General features: G+C 39.1%; 1 protein-coding gene across 5 annotated transcripts in view; it reads left to right on the top strand.

Moving 5' to 3' along the window:
* The window catches only part of NCKAP5 (NCK associated protein 5), a 377,581-nt gene that overhangs the window by 127,326 nt on the left and 228,094 nt on the right, over window positions 1-22,161 (top strand). For all 5 annotated transcript variants that reach the window (XM_085067072.1, XM_085067071.1, XM_085067073.1 and 2 more), the window contains one exon: window positions 17,453-17,526. In XM_085067072.1, the coding sequence (XP_084923198.1) occupies window positions 17,453-17,526 (74 nt within the window). The remainder of the gene's footprint in view (window positions 1-17,452; window positions 17,527-22,161) is intronic.

The following is a 22,161-nucleotide window of genomic DNA, read 5'->3' as shown; positions in this document are numbered from 1 at the left end:
AGGAATAAGCCTTATATTTATATTATCACTGAATCTTTTGGTGCATCTCAGCAAAGACCATATGCTGTATCACACCTTAGGAAAGATTTCATAGGTCAAGCTGTTAAATACCAGTTTAGTTCCCAGGCAATTTTGAACAATTACCTCTGCATATGCAGAGTGTTTCAATTTCCTCAAAAACTAGAAGACCTGATTTCTAGCAGATCACACAAAGGAAAATATTTATTCTATTATGCGATGTTCCTTCTTTACCTCAGATAAATTCTCAGCCAGCAGGAACTGGTGGATTTGGGAAAGTATATGCTGAATGTTTGTGGAACACCATGTACACTTATGGTAAAACAAAACAGAGGAAAGGCTATCCATGATACAAAACACTGCCAAGAGAATTTGGAATTTTTTTTCCTAACAGGCAGCACAAATTGAGTGTTCTTCACACAGTTTTCCTTGCATAATTTTATGTTTTATATACAGATTGAAATGCTAAGCTGCAGCACAGAATGGATGCTGCACACTGTTTGGTGGGTAATACCTGTCACCTGCAGCCTTCAGAACTGGAGAAGGACTCAGGTCATTTCTGAATCCTGCCAAACACTATCAGAAACTAAATAGTGTTTTTATCTTCACCACTAACAATGTTTCAACAGCAGGATCAATAGGTGACTGGCTCTGAGCTGCTGTGGAAGGAGCAGCCTGCACATTGTGTCTGAATGGGGAAGGTGTCTCACTTGTTGAAGGACTACTGTGATCTGAATTGCCTACCCAGTGTGAGCTCTCATAGGGTTGCATTTTTCCTAATGTTTCATTCATCGAAAATTTGTGTGTTTTTGTTAAGATATAGAGGTTGGTAAAAGTATGAGAATAATTATTATCTGAGTAAACACATATTAGACCTCCATCCAACACGGTTAACATAAGACACATAGAAAATACCTATAAATTGAAAGTTCTCTTTTAATATTTTCATATGAAGCACTAAATGTGCTGCATACAAAAAAATGGCCTTGCTGCTTGTAGCTAACATGCTTTGTTAGAAACAAGAATGTGTCTAAAGGTGTATTTTCTTCTAAAATCCCACTATTACACAGACAGTGCCTCCCAAATGTGTTTGTAGATGATCCCTATTTTAAATGGTAACTAACTTTAATTTGTGTTAAGGAAAATAATTCTTCAGGACTGTTATTATTATTGGCTAGGATCATATGTCAGTAAAAATTGGGAACCTTTTTCTTTTATTACCAGAAATAATGCCCACTACTGAGGCTGCTGATCCTTTCCCTACAACTGATTTGAGATGGTCTTCCCTAAATCTTAGAACACTGATCAGTACTGTCAGAAACTTCCTTTCATAATGAGTGGAAGATTAATTTTTTTCTTATATTTAGCCATACCTCTGCCCTTTTCAAGTGTTTACATAGGTTTTCTTCACTTCTATGGGAAAAAAAAAAATTCTAAATAGCAATAGACTCATGAGGAACAAACTTGGTATATTAAGAACTATTGTCTCTAAGCATGGACCTCTATTTCCTTTCATCCTTTCATGTGTGTGTGTATGTGTGTGTGTATATACATATATATATATATATATATATATACCGCTTGTGAGTTTGGTTCTTTCACTGATTTTGGCCAACTGCAAATGTAAATGTCCAGTTGTTTTATTTCCGATTTTGATTCTGAGACTTTTTCTGTTTGATGACAGGAGATTGCACAGAAAAAGAGCATCTGACAGAGTGCAAATAAAATACCTGTCCCTTTGTCAGGCAGGTTTACAGCCACATAAAAACACACAAAAGGAGTGAAAACAACTGCACAAATGCAGAGCAGACATTAATCTTGCTTCAGGAAAGCTGAAAAGTATTAACTGAGTCCTGGAGTAAGGGGGGAGAGGGAGAACATAATGTTTTGAGGTGTCCTGTGCTGGAGCTGGGAGCACATGGTTCACTTTTGCTTTCCAGTGATCAGACACAGTTATGGGAAAGGCTCTGGGCTTTGGCATCTTTCCCTGTGCTTAACAGGCACTGAAGGTGACATCCAGGGGGATCCCAGCTGGGATTCTGAAGTGTCTAACCACTTACACTGGCACAGAGCAGGATGTTTGTATTTTTAAGCTCTAAAGCTCTACACAAATAGGCCCAAGATTTAGCGAGGACACAATAATTGCTTTCCTTTCAACAGCAGGTGACATATTTCCCACTGAGAAAAATATAAGCCTGCTGCTTTTAGTCATAACATGAGCAACAGGAGGAAAATAGATGAGAAGGTGGGAAATGTCACCAGTTGTGTCTTGGGAAAGATGTTTGCAGGCATGAGCGAGCCTCTAAGTGCACAAAATTAAAACATTAATTGACAGATCTATGTTTATTTTTCATGAGCTGCAAGTCCCGTGCTTTTATTATTTAATAATAATAATTACCTGAAAATTTCTGAATTCAGAGAATGGTGGGAGCTCTTTTGTGTTCTTTTTCCTTGCTGTGTGTAGCATATCTTGACTATATCACCCTGCACCCCTTTCCCTGTTACTATTTGCACAGAGCCTAAACTTGGAGCTCATTTTCCAACTCAGTCCTCCATGCAGCCTTGTTAGGCTGAGGTTTTCTTCTGACCCTGGGGTGGCAAAGGCATGAACAGCAGTACAGCTGTGCTCCACATCTGGCTGCCTCTCTGGGAGCTAATACATGGTGATGAAAAGAATGATGTACCTTGGTGGTAAAACGGTGAAATCCAGCTGAGATTTGTACTCAGGTGTCATTGGAATGACAGTGATATCCACTGGAAAGAAACCTGTTTTGCAAACTTCCCCAAAGCCTTGAGAGCACACAAATAACCAGTGTGAAACTAATTAGTGGTCCCATATAGATTATATGTTAGAAAATAATTCTGGACTTTGCAGTCATGTTCAAGAATTTCCTCCTGATAGATATTAATATGTGCCTCATGTCTTTGGTGTGCATAACCATTTTTAAATAAAGCAGTTAGAGCATATCAGTGCTATAAATTAAAAATTAGATGTGAAAGAAATCCTTAGATCTCCCAGGAGAATAGTATATCTCCACATTATTCCATCTCCAAGCTACATTTATGATGTACTATATCTGCTAAGAATTGAATGCTGCCTTTTTTAAACAAGTTTTCCCCATGTAGCACTAATCATGGCTAAATGAATAATTATTGACTCGTGGAAAGCAGAAAACTCTGCCATGATTTATAATTTAGTATTGGATTTGAAAGCAGAAGCTCTAATCAGGGGCATTCTAGGAGACAAATAATCTAAAGGTCTTTTTCATCAAAATTTGAAAGATAAAATGATCCAGTATGGCTTGAGACTGATCAGCTGACACATATTAGCACAGGCAGTGCAATCTGCCAAAGCAGCAAAAGATCTCTTGTGCCTGAGATGTCTCTGGAGTTGATTGTGTGACTCTCTTATGGAAAGGGCTTCTCCAGTTTTCAAGGCTGTAAGATTAAGTCACAGGATCTGAACTAAATGAACACTTCTTGAATTAGCTGATTTTTTTGTACATGTGTGTGTAAGTATGATGCCCAACCACACCTGGCACGGTTTGGATGTCAGGTTAGGATGTAAACAGGATAAAGGACTGGAAGGACTGAGGATGTCTTGTTTTTGCCCATGGCCTTGCCAGGGTGACTCAGAGAATGGGACTTGTTCAGTGACTCAGTTTCCCCTGGTATGCAGATCAGTCCAACAATCTCTGTGAAATTCTTAACTTTTTTGGCATTGCAGGAGAGCCTGAAAAGTTTTGCAGTCTGAAACAGCAGACTCGTTTGCCTTGTCTTAATCCTCCTGTGCACCATATTTACTTTGTGGCTAGACAGATACTCTCATGTTCAGCATGTCCTTCTGGCCCCAGGCATCTGATGCGTGAATGCAAAGTAATATAAGGGGGAATTCTGCTATCCACATAAGTGATTGTGTCTTTCAAATATGTACAGAGGAAATTTTTCTTCACCTTATTCAGTATGAATGCAAGGAAAGGAATTTATATGCTGGGCTTCCTTGCCCTCCCCCTCTCAGAAAGAAAAAAAGCAAAGCAGTTGGATACACAGGAAGGAATGGGGAGACAGTTTTGAAAATTTACCAAAAGTCTAGAGACATTTTAGAAATCTCCAAGGAAGCAGAATGAGCACATTCCCATTAAAATCTCGTTAGGTGCCTATCTACATCTTTAGCTGTTTAAATGCCCCACCTAACACTGTGTTGTTTTGATTCCTTTGTGATTTGTGCTTCTCCTTTCAACTGGAGTGACATAGGCAAAAAGTGGCCGGACTGAAAGATCCAGGCCATACTGAGCCCTGGGATATTTGTTTAAGTAAACACTGCAGGATTAGGCATTGTCTGAAATCCTACTCTGAGCATCCTCATCAGGAGAGGCTACAGGAGGAGAACTGTTTGGGATGCCAGGTTTAGGGCCTGAGTCACATCCCGGGTGAATGAAGACCTTCTCTTTTGAGGCCCTCACACCTTCACTGCTATGACAAAACCCTTTGGGTGGAATAATTTTCTTTTGCAAGGCTCAGTTAAAAAAGTGTACTTGGAAGAAAGGGAGATGAGACAAGAGAATTGGCTCTGCTCACCTGCAAAACCTTTGAGTGCTTCCCTCCAAATCTTCAATCTTGAGGTGTTGAGGCACCTTCCTGCTCTGCTTTCATAGTGTGCCACAGTCTCCACATCCAAGCAGTGACGGTGTGACACTTGTGACAAAATTTCCACTGAGTCCCACACAAAGAGGGAATTGTTGTACTACAAACTGTACTACAAACTATACCATTCTATAGTGAGGTGTTTGGTCTAAACTAAAAAATGTTGGAAAGGAAAAGAGGAGGAAAGCTGTTATTCAGTGTAAGCCCTTTTTCTTCAAGAGAGAAATTGCAGAAGTACCCATGATATGCATTTATATAGATGTAATTCAAAAGCTTTATGCCGACTAGCTTGCTTTTCTTCTCAGAGCTTTTGTAATGATTTATGAAAAGTGTTATTTCTATCACTCAAGCATATGAAAAGAAGCAAATTAACTCATTATGTTATGTGGACAGTCAAAAGAAGAGTTAAATGGACCATAAGACTTTCTCTTAAAACATTAATTTTCTTGTGTTGTCTTTAATTTCCTTCATAATAAAATCTTCACAATAGCCACTGGGTATTACTGTATGAAAGATAAATTAGATTGTTCCTATTAGATGTAAATCCTTTCCTAGACTTGTCATCAGGACACGATTATTGTAAATTTCTCTATACATGTGAAATGCCAATCCCCGAACACATTTCCTGTTGGAAAACAAGAGATTTTCAGAGTCTTTTCATTTAGATACTGTCAAGTTGATGGCTCTGAAAATGTTTTTTAAATGAATGATTAAGGGCTGTATCTAAAGTTTGGAAATTGGTTTTTCTCCCCTGAATAAGTTTAATTCTGCAGCACCAATGAGACCTGCAGATGCTCAGCACTTCTCACAGCAAAGCCACGCAACATTACCCAGGCACGGTTCGGTGGGGGCAGCAGCTCAGTTTTATGGCTCTCTTGATGTCTGGAAAACCTGAAAACCACACTTACCTGGTGGGGCCTCTCTATGTGAGGAGTGAGACCTGAGAAATGCCTTCAATTGTCACTGGGTATCTGGGAGACCTGCCCTGCCTGAGCTGTGGGGCACAGCAGAGCCTTCAACACTTATCATGTCTTTCAAAAATAATACCTATGAAGGGCATGTTGGTGTAGATGATGCAGATTTGAAAGAGAAAGACACACTTTCTAGGCTGGAACCTCTCTTAACTTTTCAAGTTTCTTGAAGTGGTTTTGGAGTTTTTTTTTCTCTTGTGGTTTAATGTAAGCTCAGTATTTCTGATTTAGACTATGCACACAAATATCCTAAGGCTTATGGAAATTAATCTAAATCATCAGCTCTGAGAAGATCATACAATTACCTGTCTGTGAGTCATGCATGGAGCACCTACACAGCTCAGATGCAGTATTTCAGCCCTTCTGTTGTACATCAATTATTGCCACTAGTTTTGAATACTCAGAAACATGAGATGCTTAACAAATGCTAGATAATAGCAAGAGGCCAGTTCATTCCAGAGTGTTTATGTAAAATAATTACTATCCCCAAATGACACTTTTTTAAAACAATGTTTGAAAATCTTTTGGTCCAATTACTCTAAAAATCACCCATAAACTGTAGAGAGGAAAACCTGATTACTTTCTGCATCTCGTCTGTGTTAATTTAGGATTGACATGCTCTCAGTTAATTCCCTCAAGGTCAGCATGATTCCAGCTGAAGCTGAACCATAGCACCCTTGCACACTGGAATTGGGATGTAAACCTCGTGAAAAAAAAGTTTTTTGGCACTGGGTTGATATGTGGTGGGTTTTTTAATTTGCCCTCTCTGTCTGAGAACAACGAGAGCCAAGGCTTCTGCAGGAAATTGTGTCTCTGCCTCTGGTTCCCAAGACAGAAACACTGTCTAAGCATCACAAAGTTGGCAGCAGAGCAGCAGGTACACTAAAAGGACTCATCACTTGTTGCCATAGATTTTCCAGTTGATGATGATAAAGATCTTTAAAATGTAATTCAGTTAAATATTGCAAAGAACTTTTCCAGTAAGCTGCAGTTAACGACAAAATTATATTACCAGGAATATAAAGATTTACGCTTATATTTCCACTGTTAATTCCTATTAAGTTCCCTGTGGATTGAAAGATTCATGTGTAAGAAACATGGACAGCTAAGTATATCACTTTGTATATCACACATAAAATTAAAGGCATTTTTAAAGTTACATTTTTGAATGCTAACTGGCAAGATGGTGTATAAAACAAAAAGCTATCATGTAATCTGAATTGTCCCTATATATCCTGCATAGAAGCCTACGATGAATATTTATCTAAGCAAATATTTTCCAGCCTTTTATGCTACACTTTGTATTTGTTTCAGTCTGATTTGAATAAACAGAATGCTTTGCAATAACTGTAACTAATATCTTTAGGCACATAACATTTGAGATGGATCTGCAATTCAGTGCAGCAATATTCAACAGCAGAAAAATTATTAGCTTTAACCAGGAGCTAAATTGCAGCTCTGATTTCACTGGTACTACATTGTACCCGTGAATTCTATAACGCTGAATGAAATTAAAGGTTCACTTTAATTTTATGAAAAGGAAATAGATTCTTGTTAAATTGAGTAGCATCATTATATTTGTTTAGTAGCTACTGCACATGGCATAATGGAATCACAAGTGTTCAGGAGACAAAGCATTAAAAGTGCATCAGATCACTTATAAAAGCACAAAATAATAGTGATTATTAATACAATTGTTATATATGGGAAGGGGGCATTTTTCTTTGCAACATAAGTGAAGACGAAAAACTACCAATTTATATTTTATGAAAGGCTTTGTGCTGGGCTCAGTTACCTCTACACAATACACTCAAAAATTGGCATCCACATTCACCCTGGGGAATGCACCCCAGCAGTGCTCCTGGTGCCATTGGGCATCTCCCATTCAGCCCATGGGGTTTTAATCTTACCAGTGCAAATTGCTACTATCCCAGCCTGGAACCCATGGCTGAGAGTGTTCATAGCATTGGTGGGGATGACAGGGTTGGAGCTGCAGCCCAACAAGGAATTGTCCTTGCAGTGCTTTTGTGCTTTCTGTTCCACCCAGATTTTACTGGGAATTAGTGTCTGTAACTAAAGGCACGGCTTTGGCTTAGGTATTTAACAGGCCTTCACAAAGTCAGTGAATGCCTGTATGCTGTTTGCTGACACAAATGTTCCAGTTCTTATTTCATTTCTGGGACTTCACTGAACCCTCTGCTTACAGCTTACCATTACAGTGAAACATTTTCCTTCCACTAAATCCACTTTCACTAAATCCCTGACACACTAAAAGTTTATCTCCAACCAGGATCACATGATGCTGTCTAGCCTACACACCACTTAGGAAATGCCAAACTTCTTATGATTAATCCCCTGACCCAGAAAGTCAGGTTCCATCGTGCTGCCTGCCTGTCCTGCACAGGAATTGTGAGCTCCTTATGAGAAACCTGCTTTGCAGAATAGTCCAGCTTCTTCCCTTATGGAATTGAATAGTTACCTACAAGAAAATACATCACATGTTGCAGAGATTTTTCTTTTTTTAAAATTTTCCCACCTTCAAATACCTAAAAGCAGGGCCAGTCCTGTTGCATTAATGAATGTTTTTATTTTCTTGGATATTTCATGGAAATTAGTGGGTTGAAGAAAAAGTGTGATTTGGGCAACAGTTTATAACTGATTCATGCCTTAGACTCCTTTGTGTTCTACAATCTGACAATACCCAAAGCTGACCCTGCTGCAAGTCTTGGTAATGCCAGTGACAATAAATGTGTTTCAGGCAGACCATGAACTGACAGAGCTCCCTGTGAGCACAGGTCCTGCTTTTTTTGTAATAAACTATGAAAATGCAGAGGTAAATTTGTGTGTTAGCTTCTGATTAATTTCTTTTTTCTCTGTGCACTTAGTGAAAAATGAACAGGGGATGTTTAGGAGCATATTTATTTGCATGTTCTGTCATTTTTCTGTGTGTTTGTGTTTATGTATCATGCAGATGAGATGGATGGATGTAAGTAGTCCCACTAAATTCAGCATACCAGGAAGGGTTGGAGTGCTGGAAGTAGCTTCTGATATTTTCTGAGCAATGCTACATTATTAACTCAGAGACAATTTTTTCTTGACTATAGATATGCACAGGCGAGACTTTGCAAACAGAGCTGTCAACAGAGAGATTAATTTTCCAAATGTGCTATAAGTGGTTCCCTCCTCTGTGTGAAAATATTTGGGGCTAGAGCAGAGCATGGTGGCAGGTGGACAAAAGAGGGATGGTTGGAGAAAGCAAGCCAAACCTGTCTGGAAGAGGAGTCCCAGCCTGTGGTGCTGAACATCACCTTCTCCTTACTTGTCTCTACATTCCCTGCTTTACATCCATAACAGACCTAAAAGGCTGCTAATGTGGGTTTTGCTAAACCTCAGGTTGCCCTTCTCCTTCGAGTAGGGGCTAGAAATCCTCAAAAGCTTTTCTCACCTTGTTTTGTTCATTGATGTTCGGACATATTTTGGGATCATCAGATTGATGTGCCATAACACTGTGTTGGATTTTTAAACATATGTTTAGATATTTCATATACATGAGCTACAAGAAAGACAGAGATGGACTTTTTACAAGATTATGGAGTGACAGAACAAGGAGAAGTGGATTCAAACTGAGAGTAGGTTGAGATTTGATATTAAGAGGCTGTGGATGTCCAGTCCCTGGAAGTGTTCAAGGCCAGGCTGGATGGAGCTCTGAGCCACTTGGTCCCATGAAAGGTGTCAGGGCTGTTGGAACTAGATGGTCTTCAAGGTGCTTTCCAAACCAGGCCATCCTGTGATTATATATAGTGTATATTTTATAATTTTTGCTATTGACTTTTAATGATTGAATGAATGAGCATCTACTGTTCATTAGGTTTTTTGTAAGTAGAAATAAAACCATATGAAGATAGGCTTGACTTATATGTATGTACATTGTTCCTCATCAGAAGCTGCCAGAAAAAATGTGAGAATGAGTGATAACAAAGCAATTACTAAAAATAGAGAAAACTTCAGGTCTTGAGGTATTTGTTGTTGGATGGATGACAATGATTATTCCAAGTGACTTAAAAAATCTGATACAGTCAGAGAATGAAGTGTCTTTATCTGTGAATCCCAAACATCTGTAATAACCTTAGAATTCCATTTTCCCAGCTCTGCAATAGATCCTATGAATGTTTTTCTATCCTTGTTATAACTCCCTGTCTTTGGACAGTGGGAGTCACATGCAAGTCCCACATGTCTACGGAAGTCAAATGCCTCCCACCAGCAGTTCTTCCATGTGTTGTGGTTGATTTATATTCATAATAAACATTGAAGAAATGATTCAGGATTTGTAATTACTTGGTAATGTCAGAAATTGATTAATTAAATGCTCCAGTGTTTACTCAGCATTTTTAAGGCTGCTAACATTTGTGGCCATCTTCTTACAGCATCAGAGTCTTTGCTGGGTGAAGTTTATTAATGCAAATTGGATTTGACATAAACAAGACTGCAGCTAATTATTTCATGTAAATATACACACTGAGTAGCAGCAAACTCATAAAATCTGCACATCTTGCACTGTTTTTTTTTTTTTTTTAAACTCTGAATGCCTGTTTTAACTGTATGGCAAATTCCTGTTGCCTTAAATAGCACTGTCACCTTTTCATTTGTGGAATTGCTGAGCTATAAACATTTGTGTCTCTCTGACATCTCCTTAACTTACACATGGTCATCAGTAACTTCCAACAACCAAGAGCTCTCACATGTACCACTATGTTAAGCCTCACTTTCTCCATTTGTTTTTATTTCACTTTACAGAGAGGTTTTATACTCAATGAGGACAAGAACTTTCCATAAGCTGCAGTAAATGGGAGATCAGCCCAAAACCTGCCCAATAAACATGGCCAGGGTGCTCTGGTACAACATGCTTGTCCATATTCATTTCTTTCCTGGCCAAAAGGCAGCTTTTTCCTATTTCCTGATGAAATCTTTGGCTGGTCCAATGGTCCTGTTGATTTTTTTGGTTGTTTAGAAGCTCAAAGAGTTCTTGGTGTTTTCCTTCCTCTGGGACTTGCACAGGTGAGCACAGCCCATGCTCTGCACTGTCACCAGCACTGTCACCTGCTGCAGTCCCTGCTCCCTGCCTGCCACTCACAGTCAGGCCCTATCCAGCCACTTAATCCTTGGGATAGCTGGGTGGATATCCAGCCTTTATGGAGAGGGTTTTGGCCCCACATCCGGATTAAAGACAACCCCCAGCTGATGTTGATGCTGTAGGGACAGTACCTCTGATGTACTGCTCAGTGAAGCTGTTATGGGTGTTAAAAAATCCATGACTTAGGGGATCACCAATAAATGCAAAATTTCCTTCTATGATATCATCCTTTTCTATTTCAAGATGATTCTAGTAAATTCCAGGTAATGCTTTGTATCTGCTTTTACTGATTTATACTTTCAGGGGAAGAAAATCAGCTAAAAGCAGCATGGATTTGCCTGTTGGACAAAATGTCTGGTTTACTTTTCTTCTACAGCCAAATTGAATAATTTGCTCAATTTTTAGCAGAAATTACAAAATTTCTATAGCCTCTTATTTGCATAGAATAAAAATTGGTTTGTTTGCAACTACCTAAACCAGCCAACCACCTGGAAATCTGCATGGTGGTGATGATGGTTCCAACTAAATCTGTTCCTCACCTTCCAGCTTATGGTCTGCTAAGCCAGGGAAGAACTCTTGCAAAATCTGGTCTATACATTTCTCCTGCACATGCCTGCCTGAGACAGGAGATTTGCTCCTAGAAAATACCTTACTGGAAACAGAGGGTTTTATAAGCTGATGGAAGACACCATAAAACTGCAGTATTCTCACTCCCCATCCTCCTCCCTGTGGGGAAAGAACACAACCATCAGTGTCACTGAGTAGCAGGGTAACCACACTGTTATCCCAGAGCCTCAACTCCTTTAGGGACAAAGTGGCAAAAACCCAAATGCAGCAGGGCTCCGTACGCCAGTTGCAGATCTGGCTGGCATTCCTCTGAGAGCTATCCCTGTCCTCAGAGAGCACAGGGTGCAGAATCTGTCTGTCAGTTAACGAGCTGGTGCTATTTCAGGCTTTATTAAACTCTGCTGCTGTCTGTGGATGGTGCCAGTTAATAGGGTGCAAAGCGGAAGCCAAGCAGCATCAGGAGGAAAACCCAGCTGATTTTTTATGAAAACAACTGGCTTCAGATGAATTGGTAAATCAGTTTTAATCACTGCAGCTGAGATGTAATATGAACTGTTCACTGAGGCTTAAGTGATTTTGAACAATTAAGAAATTTGCTCAACATATTTATTAAAATAATCATTACTGCTTTTTCCATAATGGTGTAATGTGCACAAGGGATCTTGCCAGCCTTCTGCTCGTTGCAGAGACTCTCAATGTACACTTTCATGCGAGTTTTTAATGAAACTGACAATTATAATCACATGTTGAAATCAGGTAGGAAAATAATAAATTAGCAATAATGGCAGTTTTAAAAGATATTATTTTTTTAAGCCACAATGTTTAGCTTTCATTTCTATTGAGGACCAAAGGTGAGCAGTCTAGCCAGGTATGGTGTTGAAAGGAGTGAAAAAGTACTAATCCTAAAGGGGTTTATTTTTTTTTTTATATCTGATTTCTTTTTAGTGTGCAACAGATAGCTCATTCAATTCTCACTTATATTGCTTTTGGATAAGAAAAACATCGTCAAGACAAGAATACATATATATATATAAATATAGATGTATCCTCTTTGGCTGCTGGAAAAAAGTCTATTTTCTATCAGAGGTTCATGCAGCAGGATGAAAACAAAAATAAATACTTTACAAAAGTTATAATATTCTCTGAAGTCACTCTCCCTAGATTTAAAACTTTACCCCAGGGCACTCTTCCAAGATCCTTCAAAAATGACTTGTGTCTCCACACTCAGTGTAACAGCTTAGATGTCCCCCTTGTTGCTTTGCTAACATCATTTCCTAATTGCAACAGTCTGCTGTTTGGCTGCAGACAGCTTTGTTGTTGTTTGATTTCTAATAACCTTTCCCTGTGAAAACGTGACTTCCCAAACTGCAACAGATGACTGTGGGCTCTCCATGGAGCTCCCTGTCTCCAGGGCTGGATGGCTCCAGACTCTCAGAGGAACTTGTCTGTGCACTTATCAGGCTGTTAATTCAGTTTTTCTCTGCTCCCCAGTGACCAACATCTTCCTCTGTGCAGCACAGGAGCCTGAATGAATCCATGCTGGTGCTTTCCTGCCTCCTTCCAAAGACAAATATTAGGGGAATCCAGGGGTAGTGCTGTGGAAGAGTGGGCTAGAGCTCTTTGCACAGTTTGTCCTAACCAAACCAGGAGTGGGATTAGATGTGCCAGGGAGGAATGGGAAGCTTTTTTTGGGCTCTGCAGGGCTGAACAGGATTTACCTCCCAGCCCTGCTTCAAAACTGATCTGCAGGAGCATGAGTGCCAGCCTAGTGTCTGTCCCAGCTTCCCTGCTTTCTGCACAGCTCAGCCATCTCTGCACAGCTCATGCATGAGGCCCTTCTGTGGAAGCTTGTTCAGGACAGGAGAGCGGTGGCAGGGGACAGTGGCCGTGTCCCCATGTGCCTGGCTGAGGTGTGTGGGTTTGGGGTTGGGGTTTGGGATGTCCCTGCTGCAGGAGGGGACAGTGGCCGTGTCCCCATGTGCCCAGCTGAGGTGTGTGGGTTTGGGGTTTGGGGTGTCCCTGCTGAAGCAGGGGACAGTGGCCGTGTCCCCACATGCCTGGCTGAGGTGTGTGGGTTTGGGTTTGGGGTTTGGGGTGTCCCTGCTGCAGCAGGGGCCAGTCCCACCCCCTGGCCCCACTGCCCAGTGCAGCACAGCAGAGCCTGCAGCACATGAGTAGCCCTATTGAATTAAGTACGTAATCAAGTGATTTGCTGGTATCCTTAATCCTTTTCACATCTCGCTAAGCTCATTAAAGTCTCTTTGATACCAAGCTGTGCAAGTTCCTTGAGAGAGGCAGAGACTATGTGCTATTTCTTTGGCCTGAATTTATCACCTCCAGCTTCCAGCAAGTGACTCCTGTGCTGTGAACCTAAGGTTGCTCTGAGGGTTTGCTCTGTAACAATGGATGGGAAAATGTTCTGTGTGCTGGCTAATTTTTGATACCCTGCCCAGCACAACAACAGGGATAGGCCAGAACAAATACCCAAGTAAGCAACCAAAATACGAGCAGTGGATCCCAGGCTTCAGTGGAGGCACTTCATTTCCTTTCTCTTCCCTGTTTTTTCCTGACAGCCGTCCAGCTAACAAAGAGAAAAAAAAATAAAATCCTAAAAAACTAGCAAAACAATTAAGCATTGCAAAGTGAGATATTTAGTTCTGTCAAAAAAACCATATTTAGGTATATTTCTAGGGTTGTGCTTCAACTCAAATCAGCAACGATTCGGGTAAAGCAATTCTCTAATGCTCTCTAAATTAGATGAGCTGCTGTGACATTTGCATGCCATCTCCTCCCGCATGGCAGAAAGATTTTCTACTGCATTTAAATATATTAAAGAAGGTTTTTTCCTTAAAACAGTGCAGTTATATGCCATCACAGGAGGATAGATGGAGTGAATTTCTCATGGCTGGAAGCTAACTCATTCAGAAAGGACAGGTTTCACTCATTATTATAAAAGGGATTTTTTTTTTTTTTTTAATTTTTTATTTTAATCCATGAGCTCCTCAGTAATCCAGCAAGTTGTGAGGAAAGGCTGGGGGTAGGAGTGGGACTCCAAGCAGAGCCATCACTCTGCAGGCTGCTGAGGTCTAGTTCAGTAGTGAATAACAGCATGGATGGCAATTCTACAACCAGCACAATCACTGTGTAACATCACCAAATGTACATAAATACACTAATTTGGAGTCTCCAACTTCAGATGAAAAATGCTGCATTATTACAGAAATATTAACTTGGCCTTACACAGCTTTACCCCCTCCTGCTCTGCAGATGCTCAGTGTCCATCGTTCTAGGGGGAACGTGAAGAATTGTAACCCCCTTTTGAAACCCTGGGGCTGCTGTGCTTTTACTTTTCTTTACTTAAAAAGAGCCTTTCTCTCCCATTTGATTGGTCTGTCTTCATAGTATCTAGAATATGTACCAAAGTGTCAGCCTCAATGACTTTTACCCTTAAACCAGAAAATGATGCTTCATGTGATTTTTCAAACTCCACAGTTTTCCATGCTCCTCAGAGCCTGCATGGCACAAACATTCATATGGCAGAGCTCCAAGGAAGCTACAAAACACTTGTATTACCCTTCTGGATGTGATCTACTGGGCACTGTGAAGTGCTTTAATGAATTGTGTATATTTTTGTGTTGAGCATAAAGCCAGAGAATCATTTAGGCTGGAAAAGACCTTTAAGGTCATGGAGTCCAACCATAAACCAGTGTGATTACTTTGGGGTTTTCCTCACATTTTCTGCTCTCACTGAATGTGCCAAGTTATTCTAAATCACGAAGTTGTTCTAAATCTCAAGTGACTGTTTGCTATTTGCTTCACACTGACAAAATGATAACACTGGGTCCTGATCCAGGGATTGCAGAATTCGTCTTACTGGGAGAGTTGATGAGAGAAAAGAGCAGAAACCTGGGCTTGGGGACAGAGATCTTGTCTGGAGCAGATGGCTGCTGTGGACACAGCTGGCATGTGAATGTGCCAGAAGAAAGGAGGTGCTGCTAGCCACCATCAAGTCATGGTTGATTTTTTTACGTCACTTTTGCACACTGACAGATCACATACTCCCAGGCTGCAGGTTTTTAAAGAGAAACAGAATAATGTTTCTGATTTGTCACAGGAAAACTTTAAGGCTGAAGTCATATTGGATAAACACAGTGCTTTCTTTTTCCCCACTGTCCTTATTTTCAGAAAATATTTTTAAAAAAATTGCTTCAGAATGAGGCTTGTATATTATCATGGTAGAATTATGCAGAATAAAACTGCTGATCCTAGCTTTGCCTGAAGGGCAAAGTGCACTGATGAATAAATCAGGAATATTGTTTAATATTACATTAAAAAGATGTAAAGGTATTAATACTAATTTATGCTAGATTCATTGTAGTAAAAAATATAAAGCAAAACAGGAAACTTGTTTTAAAGAACTTGGTAGTGCAACTAATCATCATTATAGATTTTACAGTGTTATTTTTTGTGAACTCTAATATATGTGTATTGCAGAATGACTTTATTAGAATTAGCTTGGAAGAAACTTCTTGCTTAATTGCCATGAAGTTCATGATGCTTCTCAGGATTTCCATTATTTTATGTGTTCTGAAAGAAACATCTACAAGATGTTTCTACTTACAGCAGTCAGAATGAAATTTAAACTTGGGGCAAGCACAAAGTTTAATGTAAAGTTTTACAATACCCAAAGCTTTTCAAGCCATGCAGTTTGAACAGGGCAAGGGACCTTTCTTTGTGCCTTTGCAGGACCACTCTCCCTCTCTCTCCCTCTCTCTCTCTGAACAAGAAAATAATTACTGTGGACAGAAACACAGAAGACTTGGAACAATTCCTGTCCTGAAAAATAAAGACGTACATTTATATATAAATTATGATCATTAAAATCAGCTAAGGTTTATCTTCACCTTGAAAAGACACAAAGATGTACTGCCCCTGCAGTGGCTGTCTCAGATTCCTGGTCATGAAGATAAATGGTTTAGAAGAACCAACTACTTTGCAACAAAAATCCATATTTGTACACAAAAGAATAATCATAGTAAAGAAACAACTTCTAATACAAACCAGAACCCCACAGAGTGATTCTGTGATGAACCCAAAGGTAAAACAGTGGAGTTATAAAAATGGAGCTTTTGTTCCCAGAAAGTGAAGATGGATTCTTTTCCATGTGGTACTCCAATAGTTGTTATTTCCTGCAGTATGAGGTTTGAGACATATTTTTACTTTGGTGAGATATTTCAGGAGAGTTATATTATTACTGATAGGCTTTCAGAATAATAGTAATGTGACTGTGTTGGTACTGCTGTCATACAAATATATCATATTATATCACGTTATTCTCTGGGTTCATTCTGAAGTATTTGATATAAATAACACTGATGTTGCCTTCCTCCTGGAAATGAGGTGGTGTATTTCTATTACTGACAGATTTCTCTGCTGAGAATAAACATCATCTCTTTGCATTGAGTTTAAAGAATAGGCTTCAATAGAAAAAAAATCCGAATTGTTCATCTGGTCAAGATTATTTATCAGAAATTCTGTCTAGACACAAGTACAGGAACTTTCATATAGCTGATATTGCAAGTTATTGCATCTGCAAAAGTTGGACTGGAAAATAATATAGGAGCTGAGTTATAGCTTCATTTTCAAATAGGGTACACGCTATAGTATTTTTCATACTGTCCATGAAATAAATATTTGAGTCAAATATTCCGTTCACTTTGATTTATATCTAAAGTAAACAAAATGTGCACCAAAAGAGTGACTGCACTGCTGGGAAGTTATTTTTCAGTCTGGATCCAGCGAAGATTATTCTGGGCTTGGAAAAGGGATATGAATTTATATGTATGCTAATTTATTTGTGCTGCTTGTGTATCCTCAGTGCCTCTTGTCTTCCCCTCAAATAATCTCTGAAAAGTGCATTGGGCTACTGCCCTGTTCACATATGAATCCAAATGTGGATTTAATCTAGATTTTTACATCCCTGTGATTTCTATGTACATGGGACAACTTGGGGAGCAAATTCAAAGTGGACTCCATAGACTGACTCTGATTGGTTTGCACTCAAAATTTTACAAATGCTTTGAACATTGAAAAACTAATATTTTTATAACTTTTTCTTTAGGAATATATGGACTCCAACAAGTACATAGAGCATTTAGTGACTCAGCTGGAAGAACAACGCTGGAATTTATGGAGGCAAGTACTGTACACACACATATTTATTTATGCTGCTATTTTGGAAAAGATACTGCAATCTGTAGTTTTCATTTTTGAGTTCACACGAATGACTGGGTATTCAGATTCTCCAGTTTTTAATTCTTTGCAGGCTACCAAATCTTACCTCATGAAATAAGTAGGGCAGCACACACGAGTTGAATCCTGCCCTTTTTAATCAGGGCAGTTACACACATGCACAGGTTTCTTCATGTTATAGTTTCTAGGCAGTGGATGTTAACTCTACTTCAGATTCTTTTAATTGGACTGAATTTAAGAAATTGTCTTATATCCTTGAATATAAATGTTTTTATTGAATGGCACACAAATCCCAGCTAAAACAACAGCATAGTAGCATGAGCCACTGAGAGTTTCAAAACAAAAATAAACAGGTTTACAATTTTGCAGTGCTCTAGATAGTCCAGATTTTCTATTCCTTCTCTGTTCATGTTGCCCAGATGTCAGTCTGGTTTAAGCAGAGCAGGGATTGCCACTGGTGGGTGTTTCTATGCTGCCTACAGCAAATTTGGTAACTGCTCAAATCCTATCCAACATAACATTTAATACAGAGGAAATGAAATAATACCAACAATAAAATTCTTTCAACATTCACAGCAATTTTTTAATGCAATATTTCTTTTTTTTTTCCCTGAAGACATATGAACAGTGACAGTCCTTTTAAATACACAGTCAAATAGAAACAAATATTCAGGGAATAATATAATCTTCATAGACTGAAACCTATTTCACCTTAGTTCTGATCAAGGGAGAAATAATGATCTGTCTGATTTTTCAGGTGAATGTCTCTCAGGTACGAAAAACCAGTGCCTTTGCACATGCCAATACTAGTTGTTCTGCACCTCAAAAACTTCCTATATTCCCTATACAATATAAAGAAGTATCATGGCATTTGTAGCTTACAGCATTATGATATTGACTCTTCCTTATAGGAAAATTGACTCTTATAGGATTATTGACTCTTCCTTATAGGAAAAACTCAGAAAGTTTGTGCTTAATTCCTGCTTTTCTTAAAAAGTAGCCAAAAAAATTGAAGTTTTCATTTAACATTACAGAATTCAGAAGACTAACTTTGTAAGAATGAAGGTGATAACATTATATGCAGATGACACTAGTGTAGTTAAATATAAATGGATAATAAAAAATTAAAATACTAAGAAGTTTTTTAACAGTAGCAGGGGCAGTGACTTTATTTTATTATAAACAGACATTCAGATGTGTTCTGAAAATTTGGTGGTGGTGGAAAACTAAAAACATTAATTTATTTTTAACATTATTTATTTTTATTATTATTTTTATGGGGCGTCAGCATAAAAAGCTAAGACTTGTAATGAGCACTACAAAAAAAACCCCTTCTGGTTCAGCCCAGCCTTTGAACACTTTATTCCCCTCTTTGAAATCTCTAAGAAGTTCCATGGCGAGGATTATGCTAATGGCTGGCACTACACAGGGGCAGTGCTGGGCTGTCTAGAGGCAGACAGATGTCCTAATAAATCAGCAGAGCTCTCTCCTCCAACTCCATTCTGCCCCTGATTTGTGAGAGGCACGATGGGAAGCCAGTGGGTCACTGGGTGCTGAACCTGACATTGACCGACAGCCCCGCTGTCCTCGGGGCGATCCCATAAAAGTGACACTCACAAATTGTGCCCATTTAGCTCCCCCAGCCCCACTCACAGCCTGGACAGATTTATGGTCATCAGGCTGAGGCACAGGAGACTAAACCCAATGTCATGGTGTGCATATCAATTTTACATTTCCTTACTATTTCCACTCGTACAATGGGACCCTAAAACACATGTGGGGCCAAAATTTCTTTTCACTTTAGAGGATGACTGTTTACACATGGCATTAGCATCTGCTGTGGAACATTTATTGCTGTAATTGCTGTCCCAGGAGAACTGGCTGTGCTTAGGTCACGTTTTACAGCTTTCCACTAAAGCAGACCTCTACCCCAGCTTCACATGCCTTGTTCTTAAAACCTTGACTACAGCAAGTGAAGGTACCTCACTGCTTTGGGAAGATGCAGACTTTATTGACATAGCTTTTCTTATGCTGAACATTTTACAATAGTTATTTTCACATAAAGGATGATGAAAACAATGGCATATTTGACTTATCGGTGGTTCCCTTATTTCTCAGGTTTGAGCAAAACACATTTACCCAACGTGAGACAGATTTGACCCCTGCCAATGGAAATCACAAACATTTACCACTGGAAGTGACGCACAATAGTAGTTGTGCACCTCCATGTATCAGTTAAAATATATATATATATAAATATATATATATAATTTTGGATTTCTCTGCCCTATCCTGTCTGGAAATAACTTTTAACAGGAGAGAATTGGGTCAGGGGTAGGGAATCCTCCTGCAGAGTTGTTTCTTACCTAGTCATTTAATGCTTTAATTCAGCTAATGGGCATTACTATGTGTAATTTTTATGGCAGAATCACATGACAGACAATCAACCCAAGATACACAAATTTGCTCCTGCAGTCTTTGCTTATTGACTTAACAGTAGATCATAATTTTCAAGTCTTGACACACAGATCAGTGGCAGCAATTACTAATTCTCTTAACAGAAGAAAGGAGTAATAATTCAGCGCAGGGTGCTTGCCTGAATCAGCAAAGGTCAGATGCTGGTCTTGAGATCTATCCAGGGAATTTTATTAGTAGTGCTACTGGAACCAGGACAAAGAGTTCAGTCTGCCTTGGTGAAAACATGAGGATATGCTGCAGTTCAGACATGACTAATATGTAATAAATTAACGAAGGTTCAACAGCACTTGCTTACCTTATTGCAGTAATGTAAAACACAGAGGGGAGGGACCAGAAATGCACATGAGGATTGCATTGCGTTTTGGCAATGCTGTATATTCAAAACAGAGTTTGTTAAATAGATCTGCTCTGCTTTCATCAGCAGCATTAGCATGCTTCTGTGCTCCTGGTTTTAATACTAAAGAGGTGCCAAGTATTAAACAGGTTGCTTTTCCTGTAATCATGAACTTCCATTGGGAAGCCTTAATTGCTAACAAGCAAAATAGCTCTGCGAGAATTCTTAATGGAGAGCACAGATTAAAATAACAACTGTGATTAGCTTTAAACTGCTTGACTAGAAAAAGACTAATCTTAGGGGAATAAGTTGCATGGCAAACAAAGGAAAAACCCTGTGTATGATATTACAGTAATGAAGGCTGATAAAAAAAATCAAATGCTACCCCAGCTAAATCAGGCCATGCTCTGCACAAGCATCTTTTTCTTGCCAGGGCTTAGTAACTTGGTCTGAGGTGAAAGAAGGTGTAAGCAGTGAAGTCTTGGGGCCAAAAACTCCATTTTATCCCTTCCTGGAAGTTTCTCATAACAAACATTGCCTCTGGTCTATGATGCTAATATGAATTATAGACTGTATTTGGAATTAATTATCTTTCAAAATTGTTGTTGTAGTCTATGATTAGAGGTTGGTGTGGTGAGGTGAGGTGTGGTAAGAGCATGAGGCTTCCTTCCACTTTGCTTCTTGATCCACCTGTCAGGTCACACCATCTTGGCAATGGATAAAGCCAGCAAAAAGTTGTTTTGTGCTATTAGCCACTAAAGCCTGCCTCTCATATCTTCATCAGTATTTGGTTTTGCTGGGGTGGCATTTTTTTGTTTTTTTTTTTCCTACATATCTACAGTTGGATATACATGATAAATTTCCAAAATCCATGCAAACACTGATGTATTCCTTTCAGTTTCCTTAGTACTTGAAGTGGAACTTGAATGAGGTAGAGTAGAACTACATTTTGGAAATTAGGAGTTATTCAGTCACCACAGGTACTCAGATGCTTCCAACTAACATTGTAACATATATATCTCTCTGAAGCTGAGGCTTTTAATTTGTGACTATATGTGTGCAAAAACACACAGAAATGTAGATAAAAACCTTACAAGGCTACCAAGTTGCATAACAGAGCTCACAGCTCCACTCAGATGAGCATTGCTACCGAGGATTGGTGTTCAAATATGCACATGAGGATACCAATTAAAAGTGTATCTTATTTTTGGCCAAATGGGCTTTTCTCCAGCTGAGTGTAAATGTGGATGGTTCAGTGAGCAGCACAGATGTAGTTACAGGTCACAAAAAGCACTGCCATTGTATTATCTATGAATGAGAACCACTTGCTTCCTTTGGCTGCTCAGTACAATGCCCATGTCACAGCACAGCTCTGAAAGATACTTCTGCAGGACCAAACGGAGTGAGAGAAACTTGAATAACGACTATAGAGAAAAGCAAGGTTTTTACTGTTTGCCTTTTAAATTGTATTTTTAATAGGGTCATAGAAAAGTAAGAGAGGATAGTTTAAAGATTACAAATGAACCTGGTGGACTGTATAAGTCCCCAATAAATGCTGAATGTGTAACCACAGGAAAAGGCTCAATAGCTGCTGTAACACTTGTTGCAGTTGCAGTAGAAACTTATTTGAGGATTTATCTCAATGTTCAAATCAAGATTGATCACTGTCTTTCAAACAAATATAAATGCCTCACAGAAGTTTATACCTGCTCAGATTTTTTATTAGTTCCACTAATTAGTTGTATAAAATAATTTTCCTCATCTGA

Source organism: Lichenostomus cassidix, chromosome 7 (genome assembly GCF_008360975.1).
Source record: "Lichenostomus cassidix isolate B80296 chromosome 7, HeHo_3.0, whole genome shotgun sequence".
NCBI classification, from domain to species: domain Eukaryota; kingdom Metazoa; phylum Chordata; class Aves; order Passeriformes; family Meliphagidae; genus Lichenostomus; species Lichenostomus cassidix.
Note: the sequence above shows the minus strand (reverse complement) of the source record. Positions and strands in the feature narration are given on the sequence as shown.